The 16,752-nt window shown below is 43.5% G+C and overlaps 2 protein-coding genes across 2 annotated transcripts; both read left to right on the top strand.

The window, feature by feature from the left end:
* The first annotated feature begins 93 nt into the window (after positions 1-93).
* On the top strand, positions 94-8,297 carry rtf1 (RTF1 homolog, Paf1/RNA polymerase II complex component). Its single transcript, XM_070980037.1, has 18 exons — positions 94-290; positions 1,723-1,833; positions 2,052-2,202; positions 3,190-3,391; positions 3,519-3,636; positions 3,792-3,903; positions 3,995-4,133; positions 4,227-4,404; positions 4,576-4,658; positions 5,306-5,393; positions 5,478-5,585; positions 5,675-5,752; positions 5,938-6,059; positions 6,241-6,298; positions 6,653-6,730; positions 6,823-6,924; positions 7,731-7,845; positions 7,981-8,297. Exons 1-18 carry the CDS (start codon positions 207-209, stop codon positions 8,085-8,087), a joined length of 2,034 nt encoding a protein of 677 aa, XP_070836138.1. The 5' UTR covers positions 94-206; the 3' UTR covers positions 8,088-8,297.
* A 1,081-nt stretch (positions 8,298-9,378) lies between these two features.
* Positions 9,379-14,564, top strand: golga5 (golgin A5). The gene is made up of 13 exons (XM_070979901.1): positions 9,379-9,561; positions 10,427-11,089; positions 11,211-11,426; positions 11,516-11,735; positions 11,826-11,949; positions 12,057-12,260; positions 12,429-12,599; positions 12,885-13,013; positions 13,111-13,209; positions 13,326-13,545; positions 13,757-13,856; positions 13,958-14,021; positions 14,099-14,564. The coding sequence occupies exons 2-13, from the start codon at positions 10,435-10,437 to the stop codon at positions 14,177-14,179; spliced, it is 2,283 nt and encodes a 760-aa protein (XP_070836002.1). The 5' UTR covers positions 9,379-9,561; positions 10,427-10,434; the 3' UTR covers positions 14,180-14,564.
* Positions 14,565-16,752: the final 2,188 nt, after the last annotated feature.

Below are 16,752 nucleotides of genomic sequence, written 5' to 3'. Positions count from 1 at the left end.
ATATGATAAGCACAAGCATAAATATACATTTTATTTCACAGACAGAGACATAAAATGTAGTTGCAACCATGGTAGTAATACGAGCGCGCATGCTCAGTACTGCCTTTGTGTGGTTGACTGCAGAGCCAACTAGCTAGGTAGCAACGGCTAGCCTCAAACATTTAGACGACACAGAGGTAGCTAGCAGGTTAGCCGTGCAGCTAATCATGGTGAATGTAAAGAAACGGAAAGGTCGGGTCGTGATTGACTCTGACTCTGAAGACAGTGCTAGCGACGATAATCTAGATCAGGTAGGTGCTCTCTTTTCTTGTTCTGTTTCAACAGGACTGCTTATTAAGTTGTCAACAGTTTAAGGTGAAGCTAATGTATGCTAACCGATTGCGCTGTGTTTGGCCTCGCTTGAACAAGCTGAGAGTGAGCCCGTTTTATTTACAATCTTTGCTTCCTCTGTCATTATACACGCCGTTCTCAAAGTCAAATAAATGGCTACGTTTTCTCAAGGATTTCTGATAGGTACTCAAGACCGAGGAAAGCGTTTGAGGTTGTTAAGAAAACAGTGTCTTAGCATAAACAAGCTAAGTTATGCTAACGTTAAGGTTACATTCCAAGAGGTGCACTCAGCGCTAGCGATCATGCAGTGTTATGTTGCCACGAAAATTCCGCGCCAAAGGCCTTTTACTGATTTCGAGCATAAGCTGCTTGACTACAGCCGTGGATTGTTGGGGAATTTGATTGTTAGCTCTCAGACTACACGAGAACGGGACATGTTTGCACGGACTGAAGCCGTAGTGGAGTCGCACTTGGTTTAGCTCGAAGAACCTTATCTGCTGAATGACGTCATGGGCGCAGAGCTGAAGTTCTATTTCTGTGTTGTTGTCAAACAAGCGTTGGCAAACTGACGGAAGAGCTCCAGTCTAACATGTCGAGCTGAAGAGCCGTGCAGGACTACCGTCTCAATGAATCTGATCCCCATTAAACCGCCTTGTATATTACCTGGCAGTGCACTGTGGCCTCAGGTGACAGGTGAAAGTACACTACCTAATAGCTGGTGCTCAGAGACAGCCCAGACACAGGTAGTGAAAAACAAATGGCTACAGGAATTGAGAGAGGTTCAGTCAGCTTTGTTTGGGTTTGTTCTCTCAAAGAGCATTTCAGTGCTGTGCAGATGCATATGCACATCAAATGTTTGCAGTATTAAATACGTTTAACTGCTGGAGTGATGAGTTTCTCCCAGCTGATACACAGCATTGATCTGATATGAATGCTCACTTTTTGCACATACATCTTATGGGCTTTGTTATTTATCTAAACATATGAATAGTATCGTGAGCTTCCTTCTGCATAAATCTGCTTATGACAAATTGCTGCTCACACCTGCCATCACAGTGTGTTTTGATGACTACTTGTGACTGGATTTTGCTTCCTTACTCATATGTTATTTTACCTGTGGGAAACTGACCGCTGTGAAATAAAAATACAGATTTGCTCCTGCCCGCTCAGCTAGTCAGTAAGCTCTCAAACCAGTGTCTTGCCAAACCAGATATGTTTTGGAAGTTTTTCCTGCTACATGCATATTGCAAAGTTGACTATGCAGTATTAAAATATAATCAGGGGCACCTTCACTCTATATATGCAGCCATATGGATCTCTGAATGTGTCTTGACAATTGACAATATTACTGGGTTCTCTTTCTGAATCTCATCACCTTGATCTTATTTTTAGGAGCTCTTGTCTTTGGCCAAGAGGAAGAGGGTTGACTCAGGTGAGCAAGAAGAACCAGTTAGCAAACCTGCAGCTTCTACAGACTCCGAGACATCTGACAGTGACGATGAGGTATGACTGTCTTAGATTTTGCTCTCAAAGACTTCACTTTTCACTTTGGGACATAATCAAACATTGAAAACACACTTTAACCATATCACACTTCTTATGTCGTTATCAAGCACTGAAGTTTACCAGAAATACACTCTTATCAAAAGAACAGACCACTCTTCTTTGTCAGTTAGTACTAATTCATAACCAAACATACATTCTTCACTCTTTTTGTCTAGTGGACTGTGGGTGGCACCAAAGGCAAAAAGAAGGTTAAGCAAGGGAAAGGGTCTGACAAGAAGAACGCTACGAAGAAGAAGGTTAATAAAGCAACGGCGTCTGGCAGCTCAGATGGAGACAGTTCAGCAGAGAGCTCTGCACCAGAGGAGGGTATGTCTTCAGCCTTTGTGGGGAAAACATATGCTATGCTCCCGGGTTTCTGTGTGTGATCATTTTATTTCAGAGAAACCATGAAAGCCGAGCATGTTGTGGTGGCAGTTGTCAGTCAGTTAACAGCTCACTTTGGCGCATCAAAAACTGACACGCATGACAGTGCAAAGCACACACTGGCGGAACATACTCTGAAGTGTGGATTACACGTATCACCAGGGTGCCATGTCCACAGGTATTTCAGGTTGCTGAGATTAGGTGACTCACTCACTCATCCCCTTTATCCCAGCTGGCACGCAGTGTAATATCTAAGCTGTTGTTTTTGTTACATTGTTCTGCGATGCACTGGGTTGACGTGGAAATGGAAAACCTGGAAAAATCTTTGAGGAAAAAGTTCTGGAAATTTGGTCAAAATCCAGTATAAGTATTCAAGATGATTAAGATGTGCTTGCAAGAAGACATAGCCCATATCTCTTTAATTAATAGTTAGTTTTAACAAAATAACAAAGGAAATGGACTGTAAAATAGTCGCCCTGACGCATAAACAAAGAGGATGATATTTAAATCACCTTCAGTTTGTGTTTCATTTCGGTGTTTTTATCGTATTAGTCATGTTGATAAAAAGCTGTTTTGCCACTTCATGAAACTTAGTCATCGGTAGCATAGAAAGTAGCTGTGATGCTGCCTTCACTTTCCAGTTTAAAAGCAGTTTGACATCAGTACCATTTCAGCCACTCGTTAACTGTTTAAAAAACATGCCTCACTGCCAAAAGTAGTACCTGAAATCTTTAAGGAGAAGCCAAAAAGTGTCATAGACAGAGCACAATGTGACAAAATAAAAAATTAGAATTTGGTTGGGCCTAATGGAGCTAATACTGATGGGGACACCATTACTCTATAGTATTGTGTTGGTGTTACAGCACTCTGCAGGATTGAAGTCAGCCGAACGATTGCCATTTGTGCCAACGAATCGCCCTTTATTTGTAGGCGAGGTGTCCGATTCAGAGAGCAACAGTTCGTCCTCCAGCTCCGACTCGGACTCCTCTGAAGACGAGGTGTTCAGGGACGGTTACGACGACGACTTGATGGGAGACGCGGAGGACAGAGCTCGGTTGGAGCAGATGACGGAGAAGGAGAGAGAGCAAGAGCTGTTCAACAGAATTGAGAAGCGAGAGGTGCTAAAGAGACGGTGAGTGGGGGTGATGTGAGCGAGGAGCGTATGAAAAGGTGTGGACAGAGACATAGAACAAAGTGTGGCATTTTGACATTGCTGCATGTGTCTCATTATTCAAGACCATGTTTGTTTGCTTTGACAGTTTCGAAATTAAGAAGAAGCTGAAGACGGCAAAGAAGAAGGAGAAGGAGGAGAAGAAAAAGAAGCAGGAGGAAGAGCAAGAAAAACGAAAGCTATCTCAGGTTCAAGACACACAAGTGGTGAGTTCAGAGACATTTTAAACAGTATTAGGCAGACATTGTACAACACTGACTCCAAAAAAGTTGGGACGCCATGTAAAAGGCGTCAGGCTAATGTTGTGGCAGTATTACACCTTCTTTATCCAGGATGTGATTGTGATACCCCCCCTCTGCAGGTCATGTCACACAACAAGGAGCGACGATCCAAACGCGACGAAAAACTTGACAAAAAGTCCCAGGCCATGGAAGAACTCAAAGCCGAACGAGAGAAGAAGAAAAACAAAACGGGTTGGTGTGATTTTACGTCTTCTGTGACACGATTGTTGTGTCATGTCAGTCTGGTCCAAAAGCTGACGTTTCATCTTTTCTCGCCGAGCAGCGGAACTGCTGGCCAAACGGCAGCCCCTGAAGACGAGCGAGGTTTACTCTGACGACGAGGAGGAAGAGGAGGAAGACGACGACAAGTCGTCAGTCAAGAGTGACCGGAGTTCGCGCTCATCGTCTTATGATGACGACGAGTAAGTCTGATTCTGCTGCTTGTGTTCTCAGCAGCACGTTCATCGCCTGTTCTCCTGATTTAAAGCAATGCCTCTGCTGTGTTCCACTAACAGAAAAGAAGAAACTCCGCCGAAGTCGCAGCCTGTTTCTCTACCAGATGAGCTCAACAGGGTCCGTCTGTCCAGACACAAGCTGGAGCGCTGGTGCCACATGCCTTTCTTTGCTAAGACTGTGACTGGCTGCTTTGTGAGGATAGGGATTGGGAACAGCAGCAGTAAACCAGTTTATAGGGTAAGCTTGGCTTCCAGGTAACATTTCTTGCACAGTGTTCATTATTGGACCTCAGTGTGCTCTTGTGTAACAGCGATGGTGATCTGGGACTCTTTAGAAAAAACGATTTAGTTAAATAAAGACAGGTTAATGAAGTTTGGTTTAATTTTCATCTGCCTTTGTTGTTGAAAGGTTGCTGAAATTGTGGATGTGGTAGAGACGGCGAAGGTTTACCAACTGGGATCAACACGAACAAACAAGGGATTACAGTTAAGGTAAGTTCACAGTTACAGATGCAGAATAAATCAAGATGCAGAGTTCATCTTCAGGCATTGATTAAACCCATAAAAACTCCTCTGTGCTGATCAACATTACATATTTAGAAGTTTTTCCATGAAAAAACTCCCTTAATGCCGTAGCTCAGCTTAGATGCACAGATCTAAGCAGCCCCCGCCGTTGTCTCCACCCACCCCTCCACCTCTCGCCTGCAGTTTTGACTCTGCTCGTCAAACACTCAAACCTCATCAGCAGCTTAGCTGTCTGTCAAATTGTTATGAGTAATGTTTGTTGTAACTTTCTTCATCAACACCCCTGAGCCATATAGAATGTCCTGTCAGCATTTGACATGAGTCATCATGTGACTCGGCAGGTTTGCATCGGCTAACATTATCTAGCACGCTGCAGATTTATTTGGACGCAGTCAGCGGATTAAAAAACAAGAAAAAATAAACTTACCGCCATGTTAGCTCATACTCGCAGTGTCTCCAGGACGAATGGATGGAGCAGCATCAAGTTTAATGTCATAACAGCACTCTGCTTATTTCACCCATGATGTGTGCGGTAGCATGTGACAAACGCCATGAGGACATGTTGAGGTTAAAAGCTTGATTTTCATTGGAAGGTGATTGTGTGTCTTCCTCAGGCACGGCGGTGACACGCGGGTGTTCAGGCTCGAGTTCGTATCAAATCAGGAGTTTACAGAAAGCGAGTTCATGAAGTGGAAAGAGGCGGTAAGTGAGTTTTGATATAACAAACGCGTGTCATATGAAATGTCACAGATGAGACAAATTCAAGTTTGTTTTTTTCCTTCCCAGATGATTGTTGCTGGAATGCAAGTACCGACTCTGGATGAAATCACCCGGAAGGAGCAGTCCATCAAAGAAGCTCTGAACTACAAGTTCAACGATAAAGACATCGAGGATGTGAGTCTGTTTCTCTGGCTGTTGGTTGAGTCTTCTGGCTGCATGCATTATGCAGTGTAACAAAACCTTTTTTTTGTGTGTTTTGTCAGATTGTTAAAGAGAAAGACCGATTCCGAAAAGCGCCTCCGAATTACGCCATGAAGAAAACGCAGTTACTGAAAGATAAGGTGAAGGAAAAATGTTATATAGAAGATGTAGTTTGCCCATGATGATCTTTTATATGTTAATCCACATAATGAGCAGCTGTCCCAGCCAACCAAAGCTGAACGAACACACTGACACCAGCTGCACCGCTCACAAATCCATCGTCTGACTGCTGTTCACTACTCATTTTTATTCGTTTCAATTGAAGGCCATGGCAGAAGAGAGCGGAGATGGCGAAAAAGTGAAAGTGATCCAGGATGAGCTGAATGAGCTGGAGGAAAGGGCAGAAGCACTTGACAGACAGAGGACCAAGAACATCTCTGCAATCAGGTACACAAACTACATCTGTGAATAGCTACTCTTTCCAATGAAATGCTCCAGCTTAAGGGGCATTTAATATTCTTATAAACTACTGGACAATGCAATGCAAAGACCATGGAAAAGAAATTTACCTGTTTTGAGACAGAATTGCTGTTGACTCTTAAATTCTGTTTTGTTTTTTATCATCCAGCTACATCAATCAGAGGAACAGAAGCTGGAACATCGTTGAATCTGAGAAGGCTCTTGTGGTAAGTGTCCATATTCATGCTTGTTTGACTGTATGGATTTTTAATGTTGAGGCTGGGGTTCACTGAAGGGAACTCACAGCAGTGTGTGTGTGTGTGTGTGTGTGTGTGTGTGTGTGTGTGTGTGTGTGTGTGTGTGTGTGTGTGTGTGTGTGTGTGTGTGTGTGTGTGTGGACCACAGTTCTGCGTGTCGTACTGTAACATGAGCAGCTGGATGTTCCCATATTATTGTTAGCTTAGCACATCGCTAAGCTGTGTGGTTCCAAACCACCTCACCTGTTGATTTTATTGCTCTTTTGATCATTATGAATTCTTTAGCATCTTCTAAAATAACCTATTTCTTGTTTATCTTCTCAGGCTGAAGGACAGAATTCCAAAAACCAACAAATGGACCCTTTCACACGGAGACAGTGCAAACCCACGATGGTGTCTAATGTAAGCTTATTTCTCAGAACATGTTCTGTATGAACAGTGTCGTGAACACTGCTGAGTCTGACTTTATCGCCGTGTTGATTTTGGTTCTTCAGGCCAGAGACCCGTCAGTCCACGCAGCTATTCTTGCTCACCTGAATCAGAAGTACGGCTCGGGGTCAGCGGCAGATCCTTCCAGCGCAGAGAAGAACAAACTGGTAAGCAGAGCAGCTACAGAGGCCTTGTTCAGACTGACTGAATGTATCGGCACTGATTTTAGAAAGTCTGGACGACTACAAACCACATAAAATATGATTTTTGCTATTTGGATCCATTTGGAGGTGGTTTCAAATGTGATTCCACAGCCTGGACAGTCTGGCAAATTGAATTTCCAAATGTGTTTTGCGTCCCTCGCAAGGCGACACACAACAAATTCAGCGTGACAGAGTTGCATCAGAGCGGCTGCTACCAAAAGATTGATACAGAGAACAACAGTCTTCTGCAGATGTGAGACGTTCGATCTCTTTCGGTTCCGTGTTGGACAGCTGAGTCGACCCATGCAGATGCATTGGTGATGCTGGACACACAAATCCAATCTGATCATCTGCAAAAAACAGTGCAGACAATCTGTCTTCAAGATGGGATTTGAGAAACAAACCTGGTTTGCGTGCAGTCTGAACAGAGTCTAAGAGACTCTCCCAGGGCTTTCATATAAAATGTTTGGAGAGTGAACGCTGCAGTATTTACTTCTTTCACTTGTTTGTCAGTGCCAAACCCCAGTTGTTACCTTTTTCCGAGCGTTATGTTATGGAAACAGGAAACTGCGAGCCTGTTGCACCAGCTGTCAGAACTAAATGCAGTCCTTTTTAGACTTTATTGGCCTGGTGGACAACAAGATATTTGAAGGCCTCAGCAGATAAAACTTCAATATCCATCAGCGAATAAACACATTTTAACAGCAGTAAAGTATTAAGTATTCTTTTATTTAAAGCATCTAACCTTGTGATTTGTGCTCTGTTTGTAGGGTCAACCAAACACGAAAGACAAAGATGTCCCCAAGCCAACCACTGACCTCTCAGAGGACTTGTTTAAAGTCCACGATTTTGACGTTAAGATTGACCTACAGGTTCCCAATGCAGGTGAGTCGATCTTTCCGGTGCTGTATTTCACTCGCTCAGCCTGGATGTGCGCTTCCCTTGGCTGTAAGACGGAGGTTGTTGTTCACGTTAACCACTTTAGAGACAAGGCGTGTTGATATTGTTCTCGTTTTGCAGAAGCGAAGTCACTGTCCGTGAGCTCCAATGCGCTGCCGGTGAAGGACGGCGCCCCCCGGAGGTCCCTCAACCTGGAAGACTACAAGAAGAGGAGGGGGCTGATCTGATGCGGCCTGTCCACCATTCAGAATCCACATTGCATGTGTAGTTGGCTGTGCAAGAGTGAGTGTGTGAGTGTTTGAGAGTGTGTATGAGAGTGTGTGAGTGAGTGAGAGGGTGAGTGTTTGAATGTTGATACAACAGACTGTTTATCCAAACACAGAGGAAATACTGATTGAGCAAAGACAACATTTTTCTCAAAGGATCTCTCTTGGAAACTTGTCCAGATATTTGTTGTTTTGTTATTTTTGCATAATCGCACACATACTCGTATACTGAGTAGTGTTTTTTTTTTTTTTTTTTTTTATGTATTTAACTTCTTTCGCCCCTCTTCTGGATCCTCTGGAGCCCACTCCTTTTTTTTTTTTTTTTTTCCCAAAAGGACACAGCTCTTCAGGATTGTTACTTTGAAGAAGGACACTATCTCAAGAGTCTTAGACTTTTGAGGCATCTTGATATGACTGGACTGGATGTCTGATGGAGCTGACCAGCCTGGCCTCATAATAACGATTACTGCTGTAAATCCATCCTTATTTTTAACAGCTTCGTGAGTGTAGATGACCACCATGTCTGACTTGACAGCGATGCCGGCCCTCTGTGACAGATGTGACGAGTTCGGTACATGTCAGCTGGACATTTTCCACTTTTTAAGTCTTTGGAACAACCCAATTTAAGAGGAACCATTTTCTATGGCTGGCCTGGTGATAAAAGTGTTGCTTCGTTTCTGTTATCTCTTGGTTGGTTGTTCACGGAATTACTCCCCTGCCCTTAACTCCCAGAGCAGATTCTATGTGTTATCGATTGTGTCCATAGTCAGTTCCTGTATTGATGTGGCATGCCATGTAAATATGCATTTTGGAGTGAGTGCGGAAAAAATAAAGAGGCACTGTTTCATAACGTCTGTGTCAGTCTGTCTCTTTTCTGATCTGGAAGTGAGACTGCGTTAACACAAGCCGCATGCCGAGGTTGTTATTTTGTCTTTGTAGTGAGCTGAAAACACGGAATTTAATTAACAAGATGGGAATAATTTCGTTTGACTCATGCTCAAGTAATTTTTTTTTTTTTTTTTTTCCTATTCAATTATAGCATTTTTTTTGCTTGTGAAGTAGGTAAACGTTAATAATGCACAAAGTGTAGTATTCAGTCTGCTGCTGTTTACATTTAAAACTAGATTTTTACAGTATTTGCTTGTTATGTGATAAAAGTGCACTTAAAACTAAACGGCTCATGTTGGTTGCTGCGCAGCGGAAACCTCATTGGTCCGTTTTTGATCAGGCGTTTGTGAGGTCGCTCTGTTGTGGGGTCCTTTCTTGCAGCGCTTCCGGGTCCACGTATTGAGAAGATCACCCATATCCTCTTTGACATATAATGACATTTGACCGTGTTAATCCAAACAATATTTGTCTTTCATGTGCACCAGTTAGACCCCGGCGGTAGCCTGGTGACCTGAGACATTTTGACATTTGGACGTCGTTTCAAACGGTACGTTAGAGGCTTTCTTTGAGGAGTCAGCTAGCCTGTTAGCTTTAGCTTTAGATGGACTTTAATGCTGTGTTGTTTACACTCGTTTTATGATAACGCAAGCCCAGCAGCCAATGGCTCTTGTAAGAGCTTTCATGTCCACGTATCTTTACCACGAACAATGCGGTGTCGTTATAATAACCAGCTGTTAGACTAGTTTTGACTGTTTTTAAGCTACCATGCTAGCTTTGCAGAAATTGTGTGTTCACTGGGGATTTTCGGTCCTCAGTTGAGTCTCTCAGGCTGCTCATAAAGACTGCAGGAGTGTCATCTTCAGCTGTGGCCCAAACGTTATCTTGACTTTAAACATCTGTCACTTGCTGTTCCCATCCTGTTTGTTTAAAAGGGTGACACTCCCAGTGGTGGATAGTATCTAGCTCTTGCACGGTGAGAATGCAATTTCTGGGGAACACTTAGGACAAAATCAACTGTTAAATGAATGAAATGTAAAATTAGATGCATAAAAAACAGATGTAAAGGGGGACAATTTACGATGCAGAGGCCCCAGACACAGCCAGGAAATACAGAATCTAAGTATTTACAATACAAATTTCACACCCTCACGTTCCCCGATGTAGCCTATATTTGTGCATGTTTGCATATTATTTTTTATCAGACTCTGTGCTGTAAATTTACCCATAAATCAGTGCTGCTACTTTGCAACAAACACATCTCACTGAATCATGTGGGCAAACCTTTCATAGGAGTGTGGAAGTTGTGCACAGCATGTTTTGTAGATATTGATTATAACCTTTATTTATGGGTTGAGGACCTTGTTCAAAGGCACCTCAGTGGTGGTAATGTGCTGTTATGTATCTGCCATTAGGATACAAAATGTCTTGGTTTGCTGACTTGGCCGGGAAAGCTGAAGACTTCCTGAATAAAGTGGACCAGGGAGCTGCCACTGCCCTGACCAAAAGTCAGACAAGAACATCCTCCTTTTCGTCATCCTATGGAGGAGAGTCAACTGTCAAAGATGAATACAATACTGCGGGGTACAAGACCAGTGCAGCTGTGACCCATCACACCTATGCATCCTCTGATGATGCACCGAGCTTCATCTCTGCAGCAGCTGGCAACATCAAGAGATCCAATGCAGCCCTGCTGGCTGGTACTGCCAGCATAGCCAGTAGCCCCTCTGGTTCTAGCAGCAGTGCTGCTAACACTGCCAAGACCTCATCTGGCTTTGTGAGGCCCAAAAAGAGCGAGGAGCATGTGGACGATGACATGCTGTTTGACTTTCTGAACAGCTCGGACCCTCCAGTCAGCAACAGGAGGGATTCGAGGAGAGAACCTGTGAAAGTGGCAGTTCCGGTTACAGAGGTCCAAAACCCAACACCTCCTCTTTCCACCACTCCCCATACCATCCCCTCAGCCCCATCGACACCCCCCTCAACCAGGGGTGTATCCAGGGCGTCTAGCATGAGCTCACTGTCTGCTCACAGCATCAAAACGTCAGAGGAGAGCTCTGCGAAAGAACAAAGCCAAGGTATGATTAATGAGACCCGACAGATTACAGTTGATATGTTTTCTGTTCCTGTTTCTGTTCTATGTTCCTTTTCAGGCATTTTTATCTGAATTATATTTTTGCGTGTTCTTGGCCACCACAGACACACCTGAGAGTTCAGACTCAGGCTTGGCTGCCCCTCAGGAGTCCAGCAGCCAGGAGCCTCCCCCTCCTCCTCCTCCTCCTCCTCCCACAGAGGAGCCACAGAGCCAGATCATGTCCAGTCTGCGTCTGGAGAACCAGCTGCTGCACAGTGAGGTGGCCTCCCTCAACCGGGAGATGGCCTCAGTCATCCAGAGAGCAAAAGACTTACAAGATGGTAAGAGATGAGACAGGATGGGAACAATGATGGCTTACATTACTGTACCTCTCCCTCTGTATTGATGAAGTGGTTTTCTTCTCACGTAGAATTGAACCAGACGCGTCTCCGTGCTGACAAATGGAACTCAGAGCAGTCCCAGACTGACCGGATGTTACGGGAACTTCGGTCACATGTTGATGACCTGACAGAAGCCCTCTCCGCCAAAGACGGTCAACTCGCAGTCCTGAAAGTCAGACTCGATGAAGCCGATCAGCTGCTGAAGTCCCGCAGCGCTGCGTTAGATGAGGCCCAGAAGGAAAAGTCAAGGTACGTTCCTGTGAACACCTTTTGAAGTAGAGATCAGATCCAGCTTTTCACGAGTTGGTTTAGATATTATTTTCCTTGTTGGGTTTTTAGAATTATGCAAGACCTCACAGAAGGGAGCAGCATGCAGTCCCAAGCTCTTGAAACGATACAGGCGAGGCTGCGAGAGGCTGAAACAGCTCTCAGGAGGGAACAGGACAGCTACAGGCAGATGCAGGTGCACATGATGCCGTTCATCTTTCTGTGTATATGATATTGTTAGGTCTTGGCTATGCACACAGATATTTTTGGACTCCTCTTCTGAATTCTTCTGTTCTTGTGCAGAGTGAGTATTCTTCCCGCCTGTCCAAAGTGGAGGCTGAGAGGCAGACCCTCGCAGAGGTGGTGGCTGCAGCAGAGCGGCGAGGTGGAGAGGAGAAGCTCAGGGTCGAAGACCTCCAACAGCAGATGAAAAGTGCCAAAGCTGCAGCTGAGACGGCCAAACAGGAGTTACAGGACTACAAGCACAAAGCTTCGCGCATCCTTCAAGTAAGACTTGCTGTTTTTTTCCACACGAAGCATCAGGGTTTATTAAACTGTTACAAACATTTTGTGTTTTCCTGTTTTTCTGTTGTTTTGCTGCTCTGCCTTTCATTTTTTTAGTAGGCCTCTTCTGTATTTAAGCTGTATTTGATCATGTTTTAAATGGTCCTGCAGTCCAAAGAGAAGTTGATCAGCAGTCTGAAGGAGGGATCTGGTCTGGACACTCTGGACGGCAGTGGGGCCATGGCTCTGGAGCTGGAGGATCTGCGTCACGAGAAGGAACTGCAGAGGGAGGAGATCCAAAAACTACAGGGGCAAGTGCACTCGCTTCGGACAGAAATACAGGTGAGATGCTGTGAATGGCAGAAAGGATGAGCAGAGGAGGTGGAAATCCAAAGTAATCTGATACTGTATTGATCCCTGTGTGAAAAATCCTGGTTGATGGCTCCACTGGGAGGTTTGTAAATGTGCCTGTCTGTGTGATATGAGGTGCTGTGTACCATCACATCATTTATGTTGTCTGTCTAACTGTGTTAGTAGCTTGTTTTTTTTCTGGATACAGCTGCAGCATCTGCAGCTGGGGTGTTATTGATTGAGCTGGACAAGGTGAAAAATGTTTTTCTCTCCCAGGATTTGGAGAATCAGGTCCTGACAGAGGCAGAGACGTGGCGGGAGCAGCAGGTGCAGTTTGAGGAGCAACTGGCCTTACAGAACAGAGCTAAGCAGGAGGTGGAGGCTGAGGTGGAGCGCTACAAGCAGGTGAGAAGAGAGTGAGGATTACTTGAAATGGTAGCTGTAGAAAATACAAACTGTCACTGACTTGTCTTTCCTGAACCACATTAATAATTTATCATAGGAGCTGCAGTACTTAGAGGAAGAGCAACATCGAGCCAAAGCTACTCTGCAGAGCAGAATCAAAGACCGGGAAGATGAAATTCAAAAACTCAGGAATCAGGTCAGTCACTTTCTAATTATTCAGAGCTCGCTTTGGGACAGAAAGACGCACGGCACATGAGAAACGCTTCTAAACTCACCCGTTTGACAAGCAGCCTTGATGATGTGCTCTTGCAGCTGACCAACAAGACAATTAGCAACAGCCAAACAGAGCTGGAGAATCGTCTCCACCAGCTGACGGAGACCCTGATCCAGAAGCAGACGATGCTGGAGGCTCTGGGCACAGAAAAAAGCTCCCTGGTCTTCCAGCTGGAGCGTCTGGAGCAGCAGCTGAAGAACGCTCAGGGAGGAGAGAGTGGAGGTCCGGCCATCAACATGGGCGGTCTGGAGGGACCAGGTAGGAGACGTTTGGATGAGGCTCAAAGGGTTTTTCTTTAAAACACAGATGGTTCTACATTTTCTATATATACATTCTTATAAATTCCAAAACAATGGACTATATGAACACACACACATTTATAACTGGACCTGCTTTTGTTTTGTCTTTCTGTGTTTTATTCTTAGCTCAATAGCTCTCCTGACTCGTTTTGTGCGTGTTGTGTTTTCAGTTGCACGACAAAGAAACACACCAATCCTGTTCAGTGATCACGACAGTCCGGGGGTGTACGGCAAAGTTCGCAAGGCAGCCAGCACCATCGACCGTTTCAGGTAACGTTTCGCTGGAGTGTTCCTCCTTCTCCCTCCTCGTCATGACTGTAATTCCACCGTTTTCCTGTGTGAGACGTGATCCTCAAGTGTTGTCATTTCAGCATCAGATTGGGCATCTTCCTAAGGCGCTACCCTATGGCCAGAGTTTTCGTTATCCTGTACATGGTGAGTATTTGGAAAGTGTTATTTTTCCATGTTTAAACTGTTTAATCAAAGAAAAACACGTCAACTTCTGTTCACAGGCGGTACTGCACTTATGGGTCATGATTGTTCTCCTGACATACACACCAGAAATGCACCACGGTCATCCCGACGGACGATAGGACGCTTGGATTTTGCAGTTGGGTGTTAAAAGATGTTTGTTTTACGGCCTTCAATGTAAGGATGACAACACAAGCTGCTAGAATATGGGCTCCTGGTCCTTACTCTCTCCATTTTGCACAGAAATGCAACAAATTCAAGACATTTCCTCTGACTTTTTCTTTGCTGTTTCCACCTGAGGATTGGTAGCTGACAGCTGCATTGACTTTTAAAATAATTACAAAGGGAGAGGTTTATCGTACTGGTGGACTGCTGAAAGGACATGAAATCAAACATGGTCTCACATCTGTTTTTTCACATCATCTGCTTTCAGACCTCTGTTCTCTTGAGAGATTGTATTTAACACTATGTAAAAAAGAATCTTTTAATAAAGGAGTTAGAAACAAGAAACAACACAGCTTGACCCTTTTCTGATCTGAGCAACAAAACGATGTAAAGGGGAACTTCACCAGCTTTTCACATAGAAGTCAGCTCGTGATTATTATTATTATTCTTATTGTTGTATTGTGGGTAAGATTTGCATCTGAACAGTCATAATTCATAACTTACACACTCAGAGCTGCCATTAGCAGACACTTCTGACATGTGCTTCCATGTAGTAAATATGTTAAAACAGCTTAATTTTTAAGACCTTTGTGTAGAAACAAGTGAAAGAAATAATTTACTAATATGAGTAAAGATTTACGCATAAAATATTTACGCAGAAATATAGTCACTCCATGACCAATATTGGATACTTTTGTAATCACAAAAATGTCCTGGTGATTAGAAAACACACAAACATTTAAGTTAATTTTGGTTTACTTGTAAACAGTCTTTTTCCCCAAATGTATTCAAGTTTAATTTACATGTGTAATCTGATGATAATAATAATAATAATATCATCATCATCATCATCATCATGAATAACAAAGAATATACCTTTTTTAAGTTAAACTCTTTTCTCTATGTATTCTTGTGTGCTCCTCTGAAACACATTATGTTCTTCAATGCATAATGAATGAGGTATAAATTACAGAGTTGTCATATTATAGTTTATTCAGTACATAAACATTGGTATGTGTTTAATTTCAGTGACGTCCTGCTAATGCCAGAGAAACCGAATTGTTCCTCAGAACAAAATTAATTTTAAGTACAGTGTATTAGAACAACGTTTCTCATTGGTGACAATTTATGTCCTGCTTTTATAACCTCATCTAAATACAAACATGCCTGTATGAGTCAAAATTAACACGATTTACATCAGTCTCTACCAGGGGCGGACTGGGACAAGAAATTGTCCCTGGCATTTTGGACCAGACTGGCCCACCACATTTGATAACGCACACCTTTTCCGTCTTTTCGGTCTCTTGAATGTGTATACCAACTGTGCAACTCTTTAAAACCACGTACCTTAAGCCATGCAATGAGTTAACAGGAATCAGTGAGATTGGACACATTGAATACTTCCAAAAAGTGCAATTTATTAACACTACAAAAAAAAGTATACTCCATCACAGTAGTAGTCAGCGCCGGAGTGTGTGAATCCTGTCAGAAAGGAGGAAAGCAGTCCAGCTTCCCGCAGGTCCCTGTTCAGTGTCGCCACCACCGCTGTCATCGGCCACGGGAGCTGATGAAGGCCCTGATGTGGAAAACTTACCAGAAATTTTGCGCATTTGGCAGCGTTGGCTTGAAGAGCCAGGTTCTTCTTGTGTCGCAGTTCGATTTTTTCGAATGCATTATGCCGGCTAGACCGGGCTGGATCCGACCCGGGACAAACACTGATGATAATAGTAATGATGATAACAGCTGAGTCGAGTCAGCTTGAATTAAAGACATGATCTGGGATCGGGATCTGACCCGACACACACACACACACACACACACACACACACACACACACACACACACACACACACACACACACACACACACACACCAATAATAATAATAATAATAATAATAATAATAATAATAATAATAATAATGCAAGTCGGGATCCGACCCAGGACACACACTGATGATCATAATAATGATGATAACAGCTGGGTCGAGTCAGCTTGAATTAAAGGCATGAATGAGTTTTTCAGCATTGACCGACCTGGTACCTACCCGGGTCCGACCCGGGACATTGCCGGGACCGACCCGGAAATTACCCGGAAATTACCCGGGTCGGTCCCGGTAAAGTCCCGGGAAATTTCCGGGTCGGTCCCGGGTAAATTTCAGGGACCAGACCCAGGTCCGACCCGGGACCAGACCCGGATCCGACCCGGACACGGACACACTAATAATATTACTACTACTACTATTACTACTACTACTACTACTACTACTGCTACTACTACTACTACTTCTACTACTACTACTACTACTAATAATAATAATAATGATAATAATAATAATCCGGAAAGGGATCCGACCCGAGACACACACATACTAATATTATTAATATTAATATTAATATTAATATTAATATTAATATTAATATTAATAATAATAATAATAATAATAATAATAATGATAATAATAATAATAATAATGGTAACAACAACAACAACCTGAGAATGAGAGGATCATCTGTGTCTTTTGCATTACA

The sequence above is a fragment of the Chaetodon trifascialis genome, chromosome 14, assembly GCF_039877785.1.
Source record: "Chaetodon trifascialis isolate fChaTrf1 chromosome 14, fChaTrf1.hap1, whole genome shotgun sequence".
In the NCBI taxonomy this organism is placed as follows: Eukaryota; Metazoa; Chordata; class Actinopteri; order Chaetodontiformes; family Chaetodontidae; genus Chaetodon; species Chaetodon trifascialis.
This window is presented reverse-complemented; position numbering and strand designations above follow the sequence as displayed.

Coding starts and splice junctions, on each gene's coding strand:
- rtf1 (XM_070980037.1), top strand. CDS start 207: ATGGTGAATGTAAAGAAACGGAAAGGTCGGGTCGTGATTGACTCTGAC. Junction 4,659..5,305: donor AACAAGGGATTACAGTTAAG/GTAAGTTCACAG, acceptor TGTCTTCCTCAG/GCACGGCGGTGACACGCGGG. Junction 6,060..6,240: donor AAGAACATCTCTGCAATCAG/GTACACAAACTA, acceptor TTTATCATCCAG/CTACATCAATCAGAGGAACA.
- golga5 (XM_070979901.1), top strand. CDS start 10,435: ATGTCTTGGTTTGCTGACTTGGCCGGGAAAGCTGAAGACTTCCTGAAT. Junction 12,261..12,428: donor AAGCTTCGCGCATCCTTCAA/GTAAGACTTGCT, acceptor ATGGTCCTGCAG/TCCAAAGAGAAGTTGATCAG. Junction 13,857..13,957: donor AGCACCATCGACCGTTTCAG/GTAACGTTTCGC, acceptor TTGTCATTTCAG/CATCAGATTGGGCATCTTCC.